We start from the raw sequence: 26,994 nt of genomic DNA, 5'->3' as shown, positions 1-26,994 counted from the left end.
TATTTTTACCACACTCCTCTCCCATCCATTTTATTTAATCATTTAATCGTGTGTACTGTTGTGTCCATACTGTTCAAACTATGTAATCACCCAATATTTAAAAATGAAATTCTTTATTTATTGTTAGACCAGTTATTGCACATTTATTACAGATTTTACTAACATATTCATCACTATCTGCAAATTTTTGGCACCTCTTTTTGTTGTGATAAATTCCTTTCATAAATTGTAGTACCGACGACGTCGAAGATTTTAACTTTTCATAATTATATGTCTGTAAACATTATATACCTACTTTATAACGAACTAACCACTATGAGATTTCTGCTTATAACTCGTTTTGCTAGGATGGGAAACACATACAAGAAGCACAAGCATGATGTGTTGCTACTGGTCTCCTCCTTGTAATGAACTTAAGATTGTGTAATGAACAGACATAAACCTTTGATGACCATTAGCGTTGGTGATCTCGCTAAATAAGTTAAAACAAATGTTTTTAAGGGGAAACGATTCAAGCCATTTTCATATGTTTTAATAGCCTCCCCAGGAATTAAACCTGTAACCTCTTATTTAACCATTTAAGGAGTGTTGAAAACTCTACATAATGAGTAAGAACGTCATATGACGTATATTCTTATACTGGCCCAAAGGAGTACGGACGTTGTATGACGTTTAGCCTCTGTATTTTTGTATTATCGTAAATGCATTGCTATTACTGATTGCCTTAGAGAATATTTGAATGTAAAGTGGTTCCACCTATCGGCAGCATACTTAACTTCCATGTTTGTGCTCGCATTCACTTGTGATCTGATTTTACCACCAGATCGCAGTAGCCACCTGGGAGAAGTAACGACTCAAGGTCACATCGCACACGCATCGCTTTGCTGTTAGAGTATGCTGCCACATTATTCGGCCATTCCTTGTATACTGCATACTGTGGCCGTATTTATCTTGTGAGAGTGACATATTTGTTAAGCAACCATCTAGTTTGTTACTGTTGTCCAAAGGGCAGACAACATTAATTGAGTCTGCCGTAGTGAGGAAATAAGACATTTGATTTTGAAAAAGTACTGAAAAATTGACTTGTAGAACACGTAGTCCTATTTTTATTGAGCTTCCAAATGTAAATAAACATTTTTTAAAAGATTTCAAAAGTTTTAATTTTTTACTCGTTTTGTTAATTTTTTTGATTTCATCCATTACTCATTTTAGCCTATCAAAAGAAGACGTCATATGACGTCCATACTCCTTTAAAGGGTTAAAGAGCCGCATCCTTACCCTAACGTTATGGTAAAGTTACTTTAACATGTGCTTTTACATCTACATAGTTTCTGAATAACTTTCATCTTGTTCCATTGCTAAATAAATCTTAGAAATTGAAATGTTCACTCTCTTTGATTTCTCTGTAAATACCTGTCAGACTAAACAGTTTTCTGCTCGCATTAATGTTTGCCCTACTACAATGCTGTAGAAACACGTACTGTTTACTTCTCATAAAATCTTATTATTGTTAGTTCTAAGTTTAGCTTTTGTTTACTTTATTTCTGCTAAAAATATTATTTCCGAGGAGTAAAGTGAATCCAAACATTGATCGATTTTAAACAAAATCATGAAAAAGCTGACAAAAGTTGATAACAATCAAGCATAGGACAAGTTGACGTATAAAACCCTGATTGCTTTTTCCTCAACACTTTTAAACATTGCTGATTATGTTTAAAAGTGTTGAAAATCACTTTATTTTGTACATCATATAGGCAAGAGAAAACAAACTATATTTTATACTTATTTCAATTTAAAATGTGCCAAAATTATTCACATCTTTGGAAAAAAAATTGTTTCTAAAGACTGAATAAAATAATATTAAAAATAAATTAAATTCACCTTTTGTTTTATCATAAGAGGAGCTGATGGGATTGGCAGTACATCTCCTTTGTATCTGATTATTGCGTAAATTTGAACACTCATAGTTAGAGCAGATTTTTATAAATTGTGTACAAGTAAAATAAATTTAAATTTCTAACTGTACGAGTTTAAGATTATGATACTAATTAGAGTACCAACTGTGTATCTACAGTTTTCTTAGTTACACACATGGATTAATTCCCATTACTGGGGTTCTCTCATTTTTGGATTTAATCAAGGGTACACTGATCATACTTATTCTATTTATAGCATATACAGGAATGTTTCCTTTCCTCCAGAAACTGTTACAAAATTCCTGGCACTGAGAAAAAGAAAATAAGAAGTAGAAACTTACGGCTTTTCTCTTCTCATCGGCGGACACTGCGGAGTGGGATCGATGCCGGAACAAGTCCATCATCTTAGAGACGGGATTGCGAGACGCACTGCTATGTGTGGAGCTGTCACTACCCGCACGAGGTCGCGCGCCTTGTCCTGAATCCGCATCCGTGCTCGATGTCGAGCCACTGTTACTCGCACTGCTACGCGAACCCGACCCCGGCGACATCAGCGAGTTCTAGAACACAAAACAGAACACTTTGAAAAATCTTGGAAATAAAATATTTACATATTCCTTAAAATAATTACAATGCTAACCATAGGAATTACCGTAATACATGACAACTATGATTATCAAATGGAAATCTACCACAAATATCAAACTATTTGATATATTTTTACACATACATTCACAACATTAGTGTTTTTTTGGACTTTCTTATTTGCGATTTAAATTTTTAATAATGGCAAAAAACCGTATTATGATTTTTCAACTTTTCTTCGTGTACTCCAAGAGGTACCTAAAAACCTATTAACATTAAAAATTAAGCAATCGTGCCCCCGACGGAGAACACAATAGTCTGAGGTATTTATTTAAGTGCGAAATCAAATTTAACATACCAAGAAAGGTAAACAACCAAAAAATCACCCAATAATAAAACGCATAGCAACGTGTACCCCATTGGGCGCACAACACACTTTACACAGCAGCAGTTGTGAAAAATACTGTGTACCCGATGGCGTACATGTTGTCGTGAACGTGTTAAAAGATATTTTTATTTCAATGGGGCTATGTTAACATCTACAAGATAAACCAAAAATATAAATTATTATAATTCACTTGCAGTTACAGCAGCTTGCGTGTGTGTGAGCACTTCTGGTTCGAATGAATTGAATTTCTGCCGCCAATGCTGAGTTTGCCTTATTGCCACAATCAAGAAAATATATAAAAAAATTTATATTTATGATCATTATAATTTACTCCGGTCTTAGTTTTCATTGTGCCACAGTTGATTTTACCTTGTTTCGTAATCAAGAAAATATATATACATACACAGGTCTGAGAAGCCTACTTTTGTCAAAAGGCAACTTAGATCGGTTTTATAACTGTCTTAAATTTATCTTAAAAGTTAGATAATGTCTTTCATATCTGTATTAGAGAACTGACCGGTCTTTGCTAAAACATACGGTTGAAAGTATATTTTTACTGAAACTTTTAATTTTTATAGCTGGATACTTTCCTTACTTTGTGTTCAATAGTAGTTGTTAAAAAGGGGTGAAATAAGAAGTGTTGTTACTATCAAACATACTCTATATTTTCATGACTATAAATGTAAACAAACTGAAAATAGTGGTAAAATTAATTATAAACCTTAATAAATAGTAATATTTTTTTTCTCTGGATCGAACTTGAATTTTTAGTGGTACAGACCAGTTTTATAGAAATTTTACAAATGGCTTAAGGTGGCAGTAAATTTTTGGGTAACGCAAAAAAAGCGTTTGTCATACTGGTTGAATTATCAGTGGTATATAATATTTTCACGAAAAACTTACGAACGTGTGAAAGTAATGTAATAGTAAATTACACACGTAAACGTAATCTGTTAGTTGGTAACATTTGTGCAGTTATGTTTATTAAACTGAGAATTCCCTGATTTTGAATGGAATCCCTGAGCAAAATTTAGGTTAAGTATTGGTTTTGGCTCACAGTAGTCATTTCCTCGGTTGATGGCAACATTTGACAAAATGCCAGAAACAACAATCGTCTCACATTGGCCACAACAGTTCATGCACCGCAAGCAAGCAACTGTGCCACGTGCTCTACTATTGGAGCCACCCAAACAAACACAACTAGGAATTTTACGGTCTTAGATTGTGTTAATAAAATCTGTAGAATGTAGAATCTTGGAGCATTGGAAAAACGGTTTATTGTAGTATCACTAGATAAAGGAATACAACATTTATTTTCCAATATATAATTTTTTTTTATTTTGTGCAAGGCCTTTCTGAATCAAAGATTCCATCATCAGGCACTTCACAAATTATCAAATGTTTACATTTTTGTAATAATAATTAATTTTATAATAACATATGGTAAACAATTTGGATGTACGGTTAGCCAGTATAAAATATTTAATCAGAATTTAATTTTAATTTTTTTATAAATTGAGATGAGAGTAAAACTGAATTTTGAATTGGTCCGTCTTCATTATTGATAAGTTTTTCTTGATTTATGTTAATGTAAAATGTTTCCCAAGCATTTAAGTGTATTGTGTTTGTAACTTCTTTTAATAATCGTAAATTTTTATTAGAGATTGTGTGTCCAGATTCAATACAGTGATTCGCCACAGCAGATTTTTCATTTCTTCCATATTTTATATGTGCAAAGTGTTCTTTGAATCGTGTCTTAATGTTCCTTTTAGTTTGGCCAATGTACAATTTATCACAGTCGTTGCATTTAATTTCATAAATTCCTGATTTGTTTTCAAATGTGGTTTTGTCCTTGGGATTTCCTAATATTTGTGATAATTTGTTGTTTGTTTTATAAGTGATAGATTTGTTTGTATGCTTTTTAATAAAATTAATAAAATCTGTTGATCATCTTAATCTGTTCAGTGAATAACAATTAACAATATGTTGGTACCATAAATTAACATAGCACTTTACACATATTTATGACACTACAAAATAACATTTTATACACGACTTTATTATAATAAAAAAGTATTCAGACACCCTTTATTGTTTCTTGTAACTTGCTAACACTACAGTTTTATGGTTGTGACACAGTTAAATGTGTAGCATATTGCCAGAGTTCTTTTAAATACTCAAAGACTAACAGTGTAGAAATTTGAGCTAATAAATTAAAATGTTCTTATTCAAATCACACTTTGGATGTATTTTCATACGATAATCGTAAACACGACAGATCTGGTAAAACTTTTCAGTTCACACCGCTTCAAAAGATTGATTACAAAATTAAATTTTTTTAATTATTTCAACCTCACTGTGGATAGCTATCTTCAGTCAACAGTGATGTTAACAAAATGTTAACATTACATGAAAATGGTCTTCTACACAGCAAGGGTGATATATTTCAAGAATTTAATTGTGTGAGCAAAGTCTTGATGTAGTGTGGACTAGAAAGCTTAAGCCTCAAAACAATGATTATTTTTAATCTGGTGGAATAAAAAGTGAATAATTTTTTAAATCCTTGTCTCCTTCATGAGTTTACAGCGGTACTTCTCAAAGTGTGCATCGCCATTAAAGATGTTATACTTACAGACTTTATAGCATTGAAATGAACGCATGATTAAAAAGAAATTTCCTCAATATCAAATTCCATATGGAATCTCAAGATTTTGAGCTCTCATAACTACATTATTAAGAAAAATATAAAAAAGTGTTATAAATAAAAAAATCTAAAACTACTTTTCAAATAGAAACAAATAATAAAATACAGGGGTTCCATAAGAAGAAACCAAGTTGACCGCCACATTGAAAATGTCAGCAGTTTTTAAAAGTTTGATGTAAAAAATGTCTCTAAAAACATGAAAAGGCTCTCTAATTAAAGTTTGCTGCCAGGCTTCTAGTTTCCAAGATAACAATGATGCCCCATTTATAAAAAGCCACCCATTTATTCCAATGTTACCCATCATGCATTACATACAAATTTAAACCATTTTATTATTTTTTTTAAACACGGCCATAGGATATTTTTCCTCACAGTTCTACTAAGTTACGTTATACTAGCTGACATTTTGAATTGCATAATAAAACGCTCATTCAGTAAAGATTGCATTTTCTACATTCCTAAACTACATGTATGTAACATAATTTGCAGTGAAACTTACTTTCGAGTCATGGAATAGAAGACTTCTGAACAATACAGGCATCACTACCGAAAGTCAAAACGTTACTATTGGGTACACTCCAACCAAGTCTATTCTCAACCGGAGGATGAATCCCACAACAAACAACCGTTTATGAATGGAGGTGTTGTTTTACGACTTGCAATCATGCATACACCAGGTCCTTGCAGACCATTGCCAACTATAACTGAACGAGTTAGATTAAAGACTGAGATCAATACGGTTTGGTGGCAAAGACAAATCATAATTTGATTGTATACACAACTCAGTATCTGGGGAAATAGGTCAGGTCAAAGTTGTTGAGATATTTCTGATCTCGACTAGAAGCAACCGGTTTATTGTTGGCGATAAACACATTGAATCCAACGTGGTAACCACTGTTATACTGTTGTTTTGCTGTTTGTAAGGCTTATCAGACGTCAAAATAATCGCTTAAATGTGAAGTTCGCACATGTGGAAAAACTTAATACCAAAAATTAAATTAAACAGCTTATGAACAATACCGCAGCATACAGCTCACATCATTATTGCAAGAATTTTACAAAATATATCGTTTACAATTTTTTGCATTTTCGTTTAGATGTAATGATTCTAAAATTATTTAAAACATTCTTCTACACTACTAAACACTTTACAGACGTATTTCAATTTTTGAGACCACATGTGTTTTCCTGAATCAAATACATAGACAGTACTTTCAATAGCAATAACAAGGCAGAACTAATGATGAGTATTGAGAAAACTACATAATTTTGAATGCAATACTGTAGTGTTAAAACCTTAAAACAAGAAATCATGCAACAAAACTTCGTGATGAATCATAAAGGAGAAATTTGGTTTTGGTTTCAATAACGTAGTTATAGTACAAACTCAATTTGGCTCCTGGTCCTTACAGACAACTGAAGCATCAATTTTCTAACGGTTAGATCTTCTTTGTTCAAGAATGTAGGGATGTATTAGTGATGGGAGAATCAAGTTCAAAAGAATTGATTCTTCAGCTTGAATCGATTCACAATTCATCAACTCTTAATCAAATATTAATAAATTTGTAAAAAATCACCTGCATTTCATCATCACTGATTCTGTACATTCTTTTGTGATAATACAAATAACGGTTTCGTAAAAATTCCAAAAATACAATTATTTTTTTATTTTAAATAGATTTTTTTTCTATTTAACATCAAATAAAATTAATTCTTTTTTATTCTATATATTACATATATATATATACAAACTCAAGGTACAGAAATTTCTGTTTATTTTTTAATTTGATGTCTGGTAAAACCAAATCGATTCTAAAGAATGTTGCAGTTCATTTTAATCCAGAAAACGGAGGATGTGGGTCAACTCTTTTTGATTATTTTACTCAATTCTTAAAATAATCTAATCGAATAGAAGCACTTTTAAAACTCAATCACCCCACCACTAACATGGACAGTAATGTAATATTGAATCGTCACATAAATAAAGACCTTATTTATTTCATATTACTCATACTATTATTATAAGAGAAACGTTATTATTGTTTCGTCTGGAAATTATGATTTAATTGTTGCACAATCTCTCTCAGTTTATACCTACTATTGAATGACCTTAAAAAATAAATTTACATGGTATACAAATTCTTTGAATTAGTAACCACAATAAGGACACAATGTCTCAACAAACAATAATTTGACAACAAACAAACCAGAAGATAAAAGATAAAGTGAATGTTGAGTTTAGCTCTATTTCATCTTCCGTTTAGTACAGCGTCTAAGATCTGACAGTGTTCATGTCCACCTGAAGATATCCAGCAAGACTGAAACTTAGTTCTTACCATGATTGAAGTGTTCTTGAGCACTCCTGCATCAACCAGGGTACCAAGATAGGAGACAAACCAATGATTGACCACCCACTTAACCAGTTGGTGATGAACACTTCAAAGCGTACTCTCAGTAACACAATGAGTTCTTGGTTGTTTTCGTGCAGGATCGTTTCAACATTAGAGACTCCTAGGCTACAAAAAAGATCTGTCTGATTTACTCAATAGCCATCTAGTGTAATCTAGCTGAAGAGATGTTCTGATTGTCTCATCAGATCCACAGTTCAGTATATACCCGACTACAATATTTTAGACATAATCTAAAAAGCACGATCAGACGCTGCACTAAGTGGAAGATGTAATAGAGCTAAATTCAAAATTTAAATTGAATAAACACTTCCCTGCGTAGCTAAATTACGTATAAAAATCCAAGTACAGAACCCCATCAAACTTTGCAAAATATGTGCAGCAATTTCAACAAAAAATTTTAAACGACAGACAAAAAGTTCACCGTTCTTAATTTCAAATCCATAGACAAACCTGCACGACATTTTTCATCTGAGCTATGAGCGTGGTGGGTTTCTTGGCACGGGACGCGTCAGACTTTGAGCGGGGTCTGAACGCATCGAAGATGGTGGTAGGTGTAGACTTGCGCGGAGACTGTACACTATGAGCCTGGTTGAGGATATCGTCCCCGGACTTCCGTCTCTCCGTGGGGTCCTTGCCGCTGCTGTTGGTACTGCCCGCACTCGCACTGCTTGTAGTAGAAGAGAAGTGCAAATGTCTGGTCTGGGAGATACTCCACGTTCCTGCACACACGGTAATGTCTAAGTCACTTACTCACATTGGAACATCATAATTCTCAATGCTTACATTAAATTATTCTTGGCATAGTTCTCTAACACGTCTAATCAGAGATCTAATATTAAACACAAAATTCTATTGTTATTTCTTGAAAAAGTTTGATAATTCTAGAGGATTGGGCTCCTACAGTAAAGACTTTTAGTACATCTAGACCTAAAGGAATCAAAGTTCATTAAAGTTCATCGAAGTTTGTTTATGAGGAAGGACGGATTGTGAAGGCATTTGCCATCGTTCAGTGATTTTTCATATCACTGAGCAATGGCAAACGTCCGGAAAAGTCCTCTTTCCTTCACAGTTCATATGTTGTCTTTGACAGTTAGTGGCTGGAGCAGTACTAGATTTTCCTTCTTTGGAGGAGGCAATGATTAAGTATGATACACAACACTAACAAGGTCTGTTCTACAGAAACTTGACCAAGAATAGCCACCTTCCTCATACCACCTTGAGCATTATGTCACTGAACTATCAGCACCACAAAAGATATTTAAGTCCACAGGGAGACAACTAATTTCTTGCCCTAAATAACATGAACATTCACATTCATACACAAGCTTACACATTCATTAACGTTTAACGTGTTAATTTCAGTTTAACGTCTCTTGACTGAAAATGGCAATTTACATTGAAGCTGAAGTATGTCATAATTTTGATTGTGTTAGAACTGTTTTATACAATATTTCTATTATACATTTATTCTACATGTACTCGAATCTTAACCTGTGACTAAATGGTTGCTAGTGGTAGACATTATGGTTTTCAAGTTTCATTAGCATCAAATACAAGGAGATCAATATTCATGGTACAAGTTCATTCCGATTGACATTCACAATAATCTAAAGTTGATCATTTAGCAATAATTTGAATTAATTAATGAAACCCTTCAAGGAAAAAGAAATAAAAATCAGTTAATAAGATAGTGTAATGCTTTTCAGTTGGGTTCATTGTAATAAATTACATTTTTGTACCCCAGCTACAACACTCATTGTACAAGACACCAAAAAATTAATTTTACTAACATGTTAGCATGAATACCCCAATGTAATGTCTGTAGCATAGCTTATGTACTATAATTTTAATCAGACTTATACAATAATTTATAACGTTATTAATATTCTGCCACTGTCCTATTCTTAAGAAATCAAAACAATTCAAATAGAATATCCCATCAAAGCGTAAATTATTATGTGCCACTACCAATTGTCTCCATTGTCCTTTATAACAATGAATCATTGACTTGAATACAAGAGCTTGTCTCCATGTTATTACTGTGACAATACAATTTAGGAGAAAAACAAAACTCAAAGATACTTATGTATGTGTACTTATAAATATTAAATATAAGTTTTAAAATTAAACTAAATGTTGTCTTTAATAAAGTACAATATTTCAAATGTGTATGCTCATTATGTTATGTTTGATGCCTTATTTGCATAATAAATAACCTGGACGTAGGTCCATATTAGAAAAATATTAAATATTGCATTTTATGAGGAAGAGCTGTGCGTTTGTGAATTCACTATTATTGGGTTACTTCAGAACTATAAAGGTTTCTGACCACTAAAGTTGAAAACTGGATACATAAAAAATAGTCCCAACTATAAAGTAGGTGACCACTACAGTTGAAAACTGAAAACATACAGGTAAAACATAGTCCCAGCTATAAAGTAGGTGACCACTAAAGTTGAAAACTGGAAACATCAAAATAGTCCCAACTATAAAGTAGCTGACCACTAAAGTTGAAAACTGGAAACATCAAAATGGTCCCAACTATAAAGTAGCTGACCACTAAAGTTGAAAACTGGAAACATCAAAAATAGTCCCAACTATAAAGTAGCTGACCACTAAAGTTGAAAACTGGAAACATCAAAATAGTCCCAACTATAAAGTAGCTGACCACTAAAGTTAAAAACTGGAAACATCAAAATAGTCCCAACTATAAAGTAGCTGACCACTAAAGTTTAAAACTAAAAACATAAAAAATAGTCCCAACTATAAAGTACCTGACCAATAAAGTTGAAAACTGAAAAAAATTAAAATAGTCTCAACTATAAAGTACCTGACCACTAAAGTTAAAAACTGGAAATATAAAAAATAGTCAGGGCTTAGTAAGAAGCAGCATGTAAAGTTTGTGACAGCCTAAGTATTAATAATTTATTTCTTATGGGATTACATGTAGTCGATATCTCAAGCACTATTCAAGACACAAACAGTTTAAGAAATGTTGTAAGTATTCCAGGCCACTTTTTTACCCAAGGTCCATAAATAAATGGAGTTGTGAATTTCCTTTAAGTTATATTGGCAACGAACTTAGGCGAGATATTAGAAGATAAAGTTTTGTACTAGTTTTGGCTTTTGGTTTTTTTACACACCACATTATAACACACTTTGGAACAAGAGGTGGTTTTAGGCTGTAGGGGTTTATGTTCGGTAATTTTATACAGACAGATTCCTTAAGCTTTACCAAGAAGATGGAATGCAACAGACTGATTTTGCATACAAAATCTACCTAAAACCAGAAGATGTTGGAAAACGAGGTGTTGCAAAAAGGATAAGTTACAAAAATTGCCGATAACATAGGAACAGTTACTGTTTAAAAAAAATCCTTACTAAGAAACGTGAATATGCAGAAGTGTAAGTAAACAAATTTAATAGACTATAAATTGCACCACAGCATGTTATGAAATCCTCAAGGTCCTGCTACTCTCTTACTTCATTGGCTCTTGTACGGATGTTGTGTCGCAGAAGGCTGTTCAGCAGTGATAGAGCACCCCTATTAGCTTCGACAATACTACTCTCACAGCGACGCGTAGAGCAAGTGGTATCAAACTAATTGAAGGCGGTCAGGATGTTGTGTCGCAGAAGGCTGTTCAGCAGTGATAGAGCACCCCTATTAGCTTCGACAATAGTACTGTCACAGCGACGCGTAGAGCAAGTGGTATCAAACTAATTGAAGGCGGTCAGGATGTTGTGTCGCAGAAGGCTGTTCAGCAGTGATAGAGCACCCCTATTAGCTTCGACAATACTACTCTCACAGCGACGCGTAGAGCAAGTTGTATCAAACTAATTGAAGGCGGTCAGGATGTTGTGTCGCAGAAGGCTGTTCAGCAGTGATAGAGCACCCCTATTAGCTTCGACAATACTACTCTCACAGCGACGCGTAGAGCAAGTGGTATCAAACTAATTGAAGGCGGTCAGGATGTTGTGTCGCAGAAGGCTGTTCAGCAGTGATAGAGCACCCCTATTAGCTTCGACAATACTACTCTCACAGCGACGCGTAGAGCAAGTGGTATCAAACTAATTGAAGGCGGTCAGGATGTTGTGTCGCAGAAGGCTGTTCAGCAGTGATAGAGCACCCCTATTAGCTTCGACAATAGTACTGTCACAGCATCACGTCGAGCAAGTGGTATCAAACTAATTGAAGGCGGTCAGGATGTTGTGTCGCAGAAGGCTGTTCAGCAGTGATAGAGCACCCCTATTAGCTTCGACAATAGTACTGTCACAGCATCACGTCGAGCAAGTGGTATCAGACTAATTGAAGGCGGTCAGGATGTTGTGTCGCAGATTGCTGTTGATGCAGTGATAGAGTACTCCTATTAGCTTCGACATTACAGTACTACTCCACTCACAGAGTCGCGTCGAGTAAGTGGTATCAAACTAATTGAAGGCGCTCACATTTTCCATTTCTAATTGTCATCGATATTTCTGAGCACAATGACAAGGCATCGGTTATTTAACAAAATGTTTTGACAATGTTATGTGACTGTTGCCTTTATAGAATTTGATGCCATTATTACGAGTGCTATTTTTGTAGTGCGCCAAGAGCACTCTCACTACAGTTTAAAATATGTGCTAACGTTTTTTTCTCTCACTCCAAGCCTCTGTAGTCTTTTACAGGGTGAGATACAACGGCTGAACCACGAAAACCCCCATACTTCGACCACAAAGAATTCAAGAAAATAATTTTTAACACTCAATCATACCCCAAAAATTGCACTTTTAGTGGTTAGGGAGCATTTTTGAAAGATTTTCAAATACGAGAATAAATATAGAACAAGAGTATTCAATAATCGTTTAGAAAAAAAATTATTTCGTATTACGAATTATCTTGTATACAGGGTGGCCAAAAAGGTCAAAGTTGTACACTTTTACAGCTTTTTTTACTGTTACCTTGTTAACATTTTTAGAAAATCCTAAATTTTATCCGAGGTTACCAAAGACACCCTCTTTTTTTAAAATATGTTACAGTTGCCACTTTTCAGCACATTTATAATTTTTTAAATATTCGAACTCGTAAAACTTGACAAATTTAAAATAGCAAGGTATGACTTTCATTAAATCTATCAATTTCTTGCATGTTGTTTGGGTGTTAAAAATTATTTTCCCAAATTTTTTGAGGTTGAAATATAGGGGTTGTTAAAAGGAAGAAGATATGATACATCTCGGACGGCCTGCCTCACCTTGTAGGCTATAGGGTTTTCGTTCTACAACCATGGACGGCATATGGTTATTTTGTTGCCTTCATTAATGGTGGGGAAACAGTGTGTGTGTGGAACTAGTTTCAATACCCCAGTTTCTGACCGACAATCGGCTTGAGCGGCGTGGTGTGGCGAGTGGTAATGTTTACAAACGCCTGAGTGGGTGTGTCTGTCAAGGCCACGGTGACCGGTTGTGTAAGCGGCGAGCCCCCGCCCCCAAGGTCACGGTCACCGGCCACACCGGTCTTCCCTGTCTTCTGCCATCTGGCCAGCCCCACACTTTCATTGTGAGACAGGAGCCTACATGGATAACTCTGCCAAACTATGCAGAAAACGCAATAGACTACAAACAGTGCTTGACTACCGCACACGAGTTTGTACTTGGTCATCTCTTTGAACCAATACAAACAGCTATATACAATGGGGGGACGTGTGCAGGGTGAACACGGAAATTCCTAAAAGGAGGACTTTTGGAGGTGAAAAAGGAGGGCATTAAAGCAAAAAGGAGGACAGTATTAAATAATCTTATAAACTTTGCGAAAAAAACATTTATGCGTTATTAAAAAACTGTATGCATTTAAGCATATTAAAATGCAAAAAAAAACTCAAATTGAATTTATTTTGGTACAAAAATCGAAACATTTAATATTAAAGAATATATTGATGGATAAGTCTTATCTTATGAGACTGTTACGTAATTTGTATGTCGCGTAAGATTGAATGAAATATTTATAATTTTATCTTTACACATTAGAACTGATTTTAACCCAAATTTTTAGAATTATACTTACGAAGGTTTTTTTAATGATTTGAAATTAATTCATTGCATTATTAGCAAGCTGTACTAACAGACATATATCAGACAGTATCACTATAACAGAAAAATATATAATTTGTTATAACAAAATTAACCTATCATTCATAATACATAAATTAAATAGAAAATCGAGGGGTAGTAGCGTCAGTGCAGCTGAGCGGATAGAAACAACAGTGAGTCAGAGACACTAAAGACAACACTCAACATACAATTGAATCTAACAGCAGTTCACATGCCATGGCATAATGGTGCACTGCAAAAACCTTTCATGGTCTATCTTCGGGTCTTCGGAAATCTAAAGAATTTTTTAATGTGATGTTGAAATTTTCGAACATTTAAGAGTTCTCAAAAAAGCCAGACATTTTACATAATTTTCAAAAGCAAGGAGGACAAACATTACAAAGGAGGGCTTCTGGTCACCCTAAACGAGAGGTGTTTTAAACCCTCCTCCTTCTGAGAGGTTCAAAATGATCTAGATAGAAGACAAATTGGGTTTTACTCTTGGATATATTTACACTATATATTTGTGCTCTGTGGACAAATATACCGATATAAAAAAATTAAAGTAAGTTTTTATTTTAAAAAAAAAAAAAAAAACTTGTAATTGGGAATTTAATTTTGTAGAGAAACGACAATACAGTATATTGAGTGAACATCTGCTACAGAGAGGATTATATCCAACTCTATTAATGTTGAATGTAAATTTATATTGGAGGTCAAGAAGTCGTAGAATATTTGAGGAGGAGGTTCAAGAAAAACGGATGCAACAGTGGCATCAGAATGTGATGCAAAATCCGCTTTAACGCCGAGTTTTAAGGACGGTACCTCGTAACCAGTAAGGTCAGAAGTAACACAAAGGACTTCATTCAAACAGATAAAACAGTGCTAAAATCTTGAGACAAAGAACTGTTGTTTCGCTGGTAATGAACAAAGAGGCGTCCTGAATTCTTTTCTTGGCGTTAACAGTCTTAGGAATGATTATTACTGTGCAGTACGTAAGTAAAATGGTTTTCTGAAATCTTAAAAATACAAATTAGCATGACCTGTAATTCTTTATAAATTTACTTTAGTATTAATACACTTTGTATTGATTTACTTTAGTATTGATACAGCTTGTACAGCCGAGAGAAAAGAGAAACACGAAAGCACCAACTTCCATCTTATAATAACACATAAGAAAATGGATACCCTCTGTCGAGTTAAATAAGTGAAAAAGAAATATTAGAAAATATCCCAGTCCAAAACGAACACACACAAAAATGTACGTTGATGACGGTATTATTAAAAATATAGAAGGGTAGGTAGAAAATACAATATTACAACTGCTTTTAAACCCAAAACACAGCCAAAGGCTCCAATCCATGAATCCAAAAATGGCAGGTAGGACTCAAAAAGAGTATAAAATGGTCTTGTGATAAAGACCACTAAAAGTGAGTCAAAGATAAAGAAAAATCGAGAAAAGGGTTAATAGAAAACTCTAAAATTGCAACATTAGACAAAAGAAATAAGACAAGGCCGAGATCGTACCCTTGTGACACTCCCAACAGCTGCTGTATTCTACAAAATCAAAATTTCTACCTGAATATAAAGACATATAAATGTCCCAAGCAGTACTTAGGGAGTCGTTCTCAATACAAAGCTGGATGTGAAGATAAAGACAATACGAGAAAAGGGTTAGTAGAAAACTCTAAAATTGCTAAACATTGCTGGTGCATCCAATTGGATCAATTAGGCAAAATGAATAAGACAAGGCCGAGATCGTACCCTTGTGGTACTCCCAACAGCTGCTGTATTTTACAAAAATCAATATTTCTACCTGAATAAAAAGACTTATAAATGACCCAAGCAGTACTTGGGGTACAGGAGTCGCTAACAATACAAAGCTGGAGGTGAAAACAGACGTGGGCAAGATTAATGATCGGTGGCTGAACTGACTAACATGAGGTAGCGTTCAAAACATTGGCTTATTCTTCACATTTTAACACTGTTTCTTACTTTTTAGAAATATCTTTTGAAAATCAGTAGCTTAGAACAAAGGCATGTGCTTAAGAAAATGGGAGTTTTTGAAGACTAAATACAATTTCTAAAAATACATTACTAGGAATTCTAAATTTACAAATAAATTTAACATAACTTATACCGTAGGACAGCCATCACTAACATTTCAAAGATTTGCAAGCTCACTGCCAGCATTGGTTTATATCGGCATTGCGTCATAAGACATCTGGCTACGCCATTGGTTGAGATCGCGTTTGGGAGAGTCGAAAGATTTTCAGATTTTACGATGTGAATAAAACAAACGATCGGCGCACTGATTAACTGAAGGTTCGCTGACTAAGAAATGGCTGCCTACATAAACCATAGAGTCCCCGACCTTGAGGGGCACGACAGGATGTTTGTGTCGCAGACTGAGTGATTTCACTTGCTAAAAAGTGTGTTGTGGTCGACCTGCCACACGGGACTGTCTGCCAGTGACGTAACTAGAGGGGCGCACGAGGGTTCTTACAGAAATGGCCGCCTACATAAACCATAGAGTCCCCGACCTTGAGGGGCACGACAGGATGTTTGTGTCGCAGACTGAGTGATTTCACTTGCTAAAAGTGTGTTGTGGTTGACCTGCCACACGGGACTGTCTGACAGTGACGTGACTAGAGGGGCGCACGAGGGTTCTTACAGAAATGGCCGCCTACATAAACCATAGAGTCCCCGACCTTGAGGGGCACGACAGGATGTTTGTGTCGCAGACTGAGTGATTTCACTTGCTAAAAGTGTGTTGTGGTCGACCTGCCACACGGGACTGTCTGACAGTAGCGAATCTTGGGGGGGGGGGGGGGCACGACCAGATGTTTATGTCACAGACAGTGATTTCCCTTGGTAACAGTGTTTTGTGGTCGTCCTGTCACATGGGATAGTAGCGTGACTACAGGGGGGGGGGAGGGGGAGGGCACGAGAGTTCTTACAGAGAACTAAATACTGAGGTAAAGTTGAAGAGGGGATTATTTTACAGCCCTCTTTTTCTTTAAAACAAAATTCTTTTTATTTACTTTCAGCATTGGAGTTTCACTTATAAAAACTCTATGTCTCATACCGGACTCTAAATTATCTATTCACATGGTAAGAACAATCCTTATTCAAGAATTACCTTATGAGGATAAATAGAAATATAAAAATATAAGTTACGTTATTACTACTGTATGTATAGTCTAACAGGCCAGAGTCCAATAATATTTGTGTGTAATCGCAAATATAATTTAGAATCTTTTCATTATATGTGTATTTCTATTTTAATTTTTCGAGGATTGGGAGTAACAACAACGATATATGAATAGTATTGCGTGTATTCTCATCATTGCTCAATTTATGTAAAAATCCCTACAACCGATCTTGAAGAAATGTTCCGAACTTTTGTGTAACAACTTTAATGGAATCGAACGAAACAGGAATTGTCCAAACATTTTCCGTCGTTCATTGATACAAAAGAATCATTAACACTACGTTTCGAGATCTGCAATCTGATCTCTTCTTCAGGTAAATTACTAAACTAAACTAAAGTAAACAAAACATACCAGAAATGATTGGTTCAGTTCTATTTGGTTGGCCGGCGAGTGTTGACCTGTATTCCGTAGTTCGTTTTAATAATTATTTTGTCGTTTTACCTGTTAGTCAGGTTACCTGAAGAAGAGATTAAATAGCAGATCTTGAAACGTAGTGTTACGGATTTTTTTGTATCACTGAACAATGGCAAATATGCGGAAAATGTCTGTTTAATGCACAATCATTTCATCATAAAAAACAAAATTTAAACAAAAAATTAGTAGTAGCACTGATGAAAAAATAAATAGCCAATATTTTTAAGACAGTCAGTAACGGAAAATTTGAATGGGGTAAGTGGCTTTGATACTTTTCCTTTTTCCCTTTTCTGTTGCACGTTACATGAGATTCGGAAATAGTATTTCGGACTACCGACTTTATTCCCTAGACCCCCAGCAACCCAAAATAGATTTAAATTGATGTTACACAACTACATAACCGCAAAGAGCGTAAAACGGGAACATTTCGAATGTAATGTGCACGAAGCACCGCTTCCGATGAATCGCACAACGGAAGTGTAATTCTTATAACAAGCGGCAGCAAGTTCGCTACGATGGTATTACGTAATGTTGAACTAAAACATACAATCTTTATTTCTGAAAAAAAAAAAAACCAAAGGGAAAACACACCACTTGACTTGGAAATCGAAAGATAGTGTCATGTTTATCTGAGTGACTGTCAAGTGAGATTTATCGACGACAGTATTTTGCGTTTTGCCAATGAGTAAACTATCATGAATATTCTATTTCCATTCAAACAAAAGTTAACAAAATTTAACTCATAGCATTGACTTTTGTAGGGTCTTTAGGAAAAGACGAGTGTTTGAAAAAGTGAAGAGCATAAGAGCAGGTTGTAGTGCCGGCAATTTTGATTTTCGTACCGTAAACCATTTGCTCTTTTACGCTCTTATTTGTACGTACTCTTAAAACTATAGAAGATATCTCATTTTAAAGATATAATTAATACGTATTTAAGTTTTTACAATATTTATATTAGTTATTCCGAAAAAATCTAATACCCTTCAGTAAATATATAATTTAACTCGAATTCGGCTCGCTGGGGCGCTAAATGGGGTAACCCCAGGCGCTACTAAATGGGGTTATTTCTAAATCCGGGGATAAGCGCAATTTGGTAACAGGTTAGGTCCGGAAATTAGATTAGGAACTGGGTGTTAAAAGTAGAAGTCTCTTATTGAATGTTCCGGATTTAACCAAAGTTTTGACTACAAGGGCGTTTTGTGGCTGAACCGTTAGAGATAAGATAACACGTGACTGGACCTTTCTTGACGGAAATTTAATATTGAAGGATGATTCTGCTGTCAGATTTAAGCTACGTCCTATGGTTTAGGCGATACAGTGCTAGGGAGAAAAGACTGCACCCATCAGCTCTTACGATTTCTTAGAGTAATTTCAATGTAGAATTTTCTACTATTGGGTGTTTTCTAGGGGTTACATGCGCTATGGTAGAATTATGCCAAATTTCAAGTCTGTAGCATATATCCTTGCGTATAAATAAAATATTCAAAATGAGACATCTTCCCTAACGCTATGATCAAGAACAAGGACGTAAAAAGTGCACGAGGTTTAACATCGGTTTTATGGGGAACAACTCTTGAAAGGTTGCAATCCTTCTGAGTCGTTCTCAAGATTAAATGTCTGACCTGTGGATATGGTTGGAGACACCATCAAATTTGCGAAAATGCGAAATTTGTATGCGGCGCAATGCTATCTGCCGTGTCGGAAATTGACTACTGCTGAACTCTAGCGGCATCGAGTCACAGCACTGGCCGACACCAGCGCGATCTAGGTTCAAAGAGACGAACCCTTTTGGTTGGAATGGAACTGAGGACACATGCCTCCCTAAACGATGGCTTGTGTATATACGGAGTATGTACTCTCCAGGCTTCGTTCTCAAGATTAAATGTCTGACCTGTGGAAATGGTTGAGAGGCACCACAAAATTAGCGAAAATGCGAAATTTGTATGCGGCGCAATGCCATCCGCTGTGTCTGAAATTGACTACTGCTGAGCTCTAGCGGCTTCAAGTCACAGCACTTGCCGACACCAGCGCGATCTATATTCAAAGAGACGAACCCACTCGGTTGGAATGAAACTGAGTCACACGCCTTTTTAAACTATGTCTCTTCTGTATACGGAGTATTCACTCTCCAGGCTTCAATGTCGGACGCTAGAGAAGTTTGCAGTCTCTTAACTGCAGACTACTTTTTCCGGATGAAACACTCATGTGTTATCATCTCACTGACAGAACAATCAGAAGGGTCATTTAATTTTCTCTCGGTTCATTTTTTTTAGTTCCTTGTGGCAACAGAAAACAATGTATGCTGAATTTCCACTGGGGCAATATGAAATCCCCAAACTGCGTTTTCCTCTCGTCTGGTGTATCACTGGTTGTGAAATCGTTCAGCCTACCTTCGGATTGGTGTGGGGATAGAAGTCAACATTGGTAACTGGATATTAATGGCCTACTATTATTTCCGAGTCTGGAATACCAATGGTTCGGGTATTAAGTAAAACTATAATAGTACCGTATTTGCCACTTCTTTATTGAGATACTATTACACTAATGAATGGTATTTGCTAAAAGTAAAACAAATCTAATTTCTCTCAAAATGCACAGGCCTGCTTGAGTACGTAGGTGTTGCACATAGGCTTGAAACACTTAGCAAGTGAGGGGGGAGGGACGTAGCCCTGTGAAATAGCTACACTACTGTATGGTGTACTCATCATTCAAGACAAGACGACTCGGTGTAGACAAGCACAACTGCGCGTTACAAATCCGCTGAATGACACATCATTTGTGAACAATAGGACGACTGATGGAGACAAATATGAATGTGACTACTGACATGTATCCCGGCACCATTATTGCTGCCTTCTCGATTCTCTTCAGTGTACCATCAACACTGAAAAGTACGGCATTTTTGTTTCTTCCAATGTATCAATATTATTCACCTTATTTCTAATATATTATACAATTGGAGAAGAACTTTTTCCCCGTGTAGCACTGAACCTGACTAAATCCAAACCTTCACTTGTTAGACTGACCAATAATAAATAACCCAATAACCAATTCCAACCAAAGAGGCTCTACAGTTTTACAAAGAACGAACACGAAGGTTCAGGACTCCGCTTCGTTACGCCTTGTTGTTTTTAAAATGGCTTTGTCACTCATAGAAGACTTTGGGTATCGCATCTGTTAGCATAGACGTCAAGTGACAGGAAGAACAAATCCAATACTCCCTAGCTTCAAACCAGCCTTTTATGGCACCTGAGTAGCTGGACTACAGAACTATGTCACCAGGCTACCACAAAGACATGTCATAACATTGGCTTCTTCTGCTTTCTGGAAAACAAGTGTTGAACTTATTATTGTACAGATAAAGAGGGACTGTATTATTACAGTCTATTATTGTATAGACAGAATTACAGCTAATCCTTTGCAAAACCTCACATAACGACATCCACTGTAATGTTTATTTCAATCTCTGTACATAGTGTCCACCTTGGTTTCAAAAGTGGTCACACGAATCTTATACTATATCAAGTATATATACTATTATATACAAATATAATCGCGTTTGTGTGTTAACCGATCTTAGATGTCGAAAGGCCTCGCGTGAAAAAATTTAAATTATTTGACACTTGTGAGTTTTTTTATAGAAAATTGTTTTTTTCCATAAGGAGAGCTCCACCTTCAATGAATTATTATAATTGTCAAAAATTTTATTTAGGTTTTAAAAATTTGAATTTTAAAATTTTCCTGTATTATTTAAAACATTTACTTGTACTTAAGTATAACTATTGATGCTATCTTCTGTCATATGATTGAAGGGGGTGTGGAATCCCATAGGACAATACAAATAATCAAGGTCCGGATAATCGAGATCCCAACACGAATAAAAATAAATAGAAAACATTACAAAGGCAATCTTATCCACACTTTATTTTATTACAAAATCCAATAATTCCGTTTAAAAACGTACGGTATTTTATATCGTATGAAATTCAATCCACAGAGGGTCAGGACACTGACTCTGATGTAATCAATAGTTACCTGGGACGATCTAAATCTGTCTACACCCCCACGACACGTCGCGCCGGCTTTGATTACTCGGTTTTGTTTATCAGTCTGAATTATCGAGTCTCGGATATCGTAACTCCGCACTAGTTACACGATAACACAAGAGAGAGGCTTTGTTTATCAGTCCGAATTATCGAGTCTCGGATATCGTAACTCCGCACTACTTACACGATAATAACACAAGAGAGAGGCTTTGTTTATCAGTCCGAATTATCGAGCACCGGATAATCGTCACTACTTATACGGCAGTTTATCTCTCTGCGGCTACACAATGCAACAGCCTAACGTCAAGTCAAGGTCTAGCTGACGGCTTATCTCCCTTGGTAACACAAGAGAGAGTTTGTTTATCAGTCCGAATTATCGGGTACCGGATAATCGTGACTCCGCACTACTTACACGACGGTTTATCTCTCTGCGGCTACACAGTGCGACAGCCTGCCGTCAAGTCAAGGTCTAGCTGACGGCTTATCCCCCTTGGTGAGAACAGAAGGGAGAGGTTTTGTTTATCAGTCCGAATTATCGAGCTCCGAGCACATATACTCTAGCTGACACTACTCACACTTTTACTACTGACGGTCTCTCTGCGGCTACACAGTGCGACAGCCTAACATCAAGTCAAGGTCTAGCTGACGGCTTACACAGTGCAGTCCGAATTATCGGGTACTGGATAATCGTGACTCCGCACGTCACACAGTGCGACAGCCTGCCGTCAAGTCAAGGTCTAGCTGACGGCTTATCCCCCTTGGTGAGAACATAAGGGAGAGGTTTTGTTTATCAGTCCGAATTATCGAGCACCGGATAATCGTGACTCCGCACTACTTACACGACGGTTTATCTCTCTGCGGCTACACAGTGCGACAGCCTGCCGTCAAGTCAAGGTCTAGCTGACGGCTTATCCCCCTTGGTGAGAACACAAGGGAGAGGTTTTGTTTATCAGTCCGAATTATCGAGCACCGGATAATCGTGACTCCGCACTACTTACACGACGGTTTATCTCTCTGCGGCTACACAGTGCGACAGCCTGCCGTCAAGTCAAGGTCTGGCTGACGGCTTTGTGATAACGCAAAAGAGTTAACCTACTTAACCCACGCTGTAGTAAATACGTTTGGGATTTATGGAGGCGATGTCTATACACAGGCAAGGAAACCGGACTTTGAGATAAAAAAGCTGTCATTAAACGGGAGAAAGTAAAAATCAACTAAATTACAATTGTACAAATATATCTGTTCGTAATCTCCAAAAATTAGAGACTTAAAAACTTGCGTCGATCTAACCAATTTTTAAATAAAAATTAAGACATTTCGTCTTTAACACACTATCTAATATGCACCAAAATAGTGTACAAATTAAAAAAGTTGAAATAATCAACACTAATTCAATATACATGGTGTTCATACGTCCATCAAAGCTTAATAATTTCTGAACTACGAGTATTACAGATAAAGTAATAACACTTCGTACATCATTACTGTACCCAGCTGGACATTTACTTTTTGAATTCACTTTAAGTTTTCTGTCATATCAAGGGGGAAGGGGTCAGAAAAAATCTTAAAAGAGAGCATAGGCCAAACAGTATATCAAATTAAAAACACAACGGCTCAAATCCGACCTTAAAAGGTTCACCCCTTAATAACGACGCTGGTTTTTCAGTTGCAAAAACGTTACAACGTACGTTCTTTTTTTAGACTGCTTAATATTTTTTCCTGGTTCAAATTTGGAAAGTTAAACATGTTGTATATAAACATGTTGGACCTAAGAAATAAATTTATAAGGTAGTTAGTCAGTGACTGTTCAGATTCAACAGGGTTGTCCACATATAATATAACATTATTAAATATATTGTATGTACTTGAATGTTGATCGAATTTTTTATAATAACTATACTGTAAGATGAACAAGTAATGTTGCGATTATAGTTCCACTAAATTTAACTTTCGCAAAACTACATAACTTTCCACGTTGGGGCAATTTAAGCAAATTAATTCTCGAACATTTCAGACAAGCAGAAACAGTTAGTAGCAGTTGATTAAATTAGCATTTGAAGTTAAATTAAAATCTTTTAATTCTTACAATGTTCATAGACTGGAATGAGCTCGTTTATTAACGAGCAATCATAGATAAAAGCGCACTAATCACAGTTTCTGCTCGTCTGAAGATTGCTTCCTTATTGATTCATGTCGTTGGAACGAAAATTACCCTTTAGTAACTAGCATTTTTGGTAATGAACAATTAATGTTTTATTTAAATTTGGGACGTTCTTTAACAATTATAATAAAACTGAACAATACAGATCCTCTCCTTGCAAGCAGACCGCCTGCCCGGCCATTGGTGGTGGTCGGAAGTCACCTGCCGTTGGTCCCCAGGTTAAGTGTTACAGAAGGGCTTCTTAGCCCTAGTGGTAAAATAAGACATTACATTTTACTTTACTTTATATAATTTAAGAACTGCGATTTCGTCAATCGACAATGTCCACCACAAACTTACAGATATTTCGTTACCTCCAATCAAAATAACGGAAGATATATTTGACTTGATAATTTCAATAACACCTTGTGATGGACTAAACAGATTGTTAAGTTTCACATATTAATAACCTGAATACGAATTCAGAGACATTTCTTTAATTGTGGTGTTAACAGCGTAAGGTCAATGACACTGAATTAAAAGAGCTACTGTCACAGGCAGAATTTGAAGAACTACAACTATCTCTAACACAGACCAAAACCTCGTCCATTGGAACTTCCAGAACTAACTTTTTAAATCGTATACTCGTACACTGTTTTTATATTAAATCAGGAACCGACACGCGTAAAAACGTACAGTGGTGAAAACTAAGGGGAGGCTGAATCGCACTTTCGAGTTACACAATCAATCACTCAAACTGACATTCCTACAAAATAATTATGGACTGACAGTGAGTGAACAAAAATTGCCAAGAGACTCAAAGTTTGCCAATTTGGCCGTGTCTTCATGACATCGGTTGACGCCGATTTAGCTTTTACTTGGTTTTATAATGCTAACACATATGACCTGCAAAAATGTAATAGTTCACTAGTTTTAGCCCTTTTTATACGTCCCATATTTTAGCATCATCAATACTATAGCGGCTGATGATCGAAATGAACAAACAGTTCATCGATTTAACGAAAACCGGATTACGAGCTGATTGAAAATTTGGCTTTTGATTCCAAGAAACAGTGGACAGTGAACAGTTACTATACTCATTGACTTGTTACATACAATCCTGCATACTTTATTTCCAAAATCAAAACATTTTGCGAGAAACACCTAAGAACAATACAGCTCAGTCCACACGGACTGAGTAAACCGCAATTAATTGAATGCCGGTTTCACTCAGACCAAATAAACCCACTCCCTGAGGTATGACAACTCTATTAGGATTTACGACCGTTGCAGATAGAGCCAGACTTGGCCTTGCCCTTTGCCCTGTCTACACTCCTGGGAGTGTTCAACAGTTCAACGGCTACCACTGGGAACACTGCAATACAAATTCTCATTGTTGTTCATATCAATAACGTAGTCACACTCTCCGCATGAAGTGTAAACAATGAGACTAAAAAAACATTATTTCAACTTTTATAAATTTATTTTTTTTAATCTTTTAAAACTGTTCTCTGAATACGTATCTCACATTCAATTACTTCCTCTAGGATCTGTGAGAATAGGAATATTGGTAAACCCGAAATTGTGACCCATTATAAAAACGAATGTAAACTTAACAAAATCCAACACTAGGCAATATTTCATTTTATTAATACAACATGATTACCTTTTCAGGCGTGTTTTCAAAATGATGATTTTGTCTTCTGCACGACATATTACCCATATCTTTATTTATGATATTATTAAAACCCATCACTGGGTTTGGAAGAAATTATGTAACAATAACCCTTTAATATTAACGAAATACAGACTCTGATCATTGATGATACATTGTTGAGAATCGTAATTGTAATACGATAATTGCATTATTTCCGATTATGGATAAAGTTATATAAATCTACGAGAAAAAATATCAATTTTTGCAGCCATTTACAGACTTGTTTTGTTTGTTTAATGTTTAGTGCTTATAAGCATTTACATGTACGTAAATATGTGACTCATTGTATGAAAACCTTGATTTATTATGAAAGTTATTACAAAATAAGTATCATGTTTACTCTACAAATCAATAAAAAAAGCTTGGTAGAACGGTGAGAGAAGACCAACTAACCCCCTTGACATAAATTTAATATAAATGTTGTCAACCAAATATAAAAAACTAACATTGTATACAATAATCCCGTATTTCGTACTTATTAATTAAAACAGAATACACTATTCAAAGACGCGCAAATGGCAGAAAGGCTTGAGTCAGATGTCGAAGTGACCTTCCCTCTAAACAGTTGAGTGCATTGTTTACAGATTAGGAAACAGAGTGTGCGAGTGTCTTACCGGTTACATGAGAGCCACCGGAGTGGTTTCTTCTGTTTACAACACTCTTGTCTCCGCACAATCTGTTGGTTATGTATCTCTAGGTTAATGTTCCCACTCCAGTCTCGTTGTGTTTACAGATTAGGGTACATAGAGTGTGTGAGTGTCTTACAGGTTACATGAGAGCCATTGGAGTGGTTTCTTCTGTTTACAACACTCTCGTCTCCGCACAATCTGTTGGTTATGTATCTCTAGGTTAATGTTCCCACTCCAGTCTCGTTGTGTTTACAGATTAGGGTACATAGAGTGTGTGAGTGTCTTACAGGTTACATGAGAGCCACCGGAGTGGTTTCTTCTGTTTACAACACTCTCGTCTCAGCACAATCTGTTTATTATGTATAAGAAGAATAATGTCCCCAGTCCAGTCTCGTTATGTTTACAGATTAGGGTACATAGAGTGTGTGAGTGTCTTACAGGTTACATGAGAGCCACCAGAGTGGTTTCTCATGTTTACAACACTCTCGTCTCCGCACAATCTGTTGGTTATGTATCTCTAGGTTAATGTTCCCACTCCAGTCTCGTTGTGTTTACAGATTAGGGTACATAGAGTGTGTGAGTGTCTTACAGGTTACATGAGAGTCACCAGAGTGGTTTCTTCTTTACAACACTCTCGTCTCCGCACAATCTGTTGGTTATGTATCTCTAGGTTAATGTTCCCACTCCAGTCTCGTTGTGTTTACAGATTAGAGTACATAGAGTGTGTGAGTGTCTTACAGGTTACATGAGAGCCACCGGAGTG

At 35.9% G+C, this 26,994-nt stretch overlaps 1 protein-coding gene across 1 annotated transcript in view; it reads right to left on the bottom strand.

Moving 5' to 3' along the window:
• Positions 1 to 26,994, bottom strand: part of LOC124360751 (5'-AMP-activated protein kinase subunit gamma-2) — a 436,057-nt gene that overhangs the window by 282,544 nt on the left and 126,519 nt on the right. The window contains exons 3-4 of the mRNA XM_046814625.1: positions 8,455 to 8,723; positions 2,258 to 2,476 (exon numbers count right to left, since the gene is read on the bottom strand). Of these exons, the coding sequence (XP_046670581.1) occupies positions 2,258 to 2,476; positions 8,455 to 8,723 (488 nt within the window). The remainder of the gene's footprint in view (positions 1 to 2,257; positions 2,477 to 8,454; positions 8,724 to 26,994) is intronic.

The sequence above is a fragment of the Homalodisca vitripennis genome, chromosome 4, assembly GCF_021130785.1.
Source record: "Homalodisca vitripennis isolate AUS2020 chromosome 4, UT_GWSS_2.1, whole genome shotgun sequence".
Taxonomy (NCBI): domain Eukaryota; kingdom Metazoa; phylum Arthropoda; class Insecta; order Hemiptera; family Cicadellidae; genus Homalodisca; species Homalodisca vitripennis.
The sequence above is the reverse complement of the archived record's forward strand: the minus strand, read 5'-3'. Positions and strand labels throughout refer to the sequence as shown.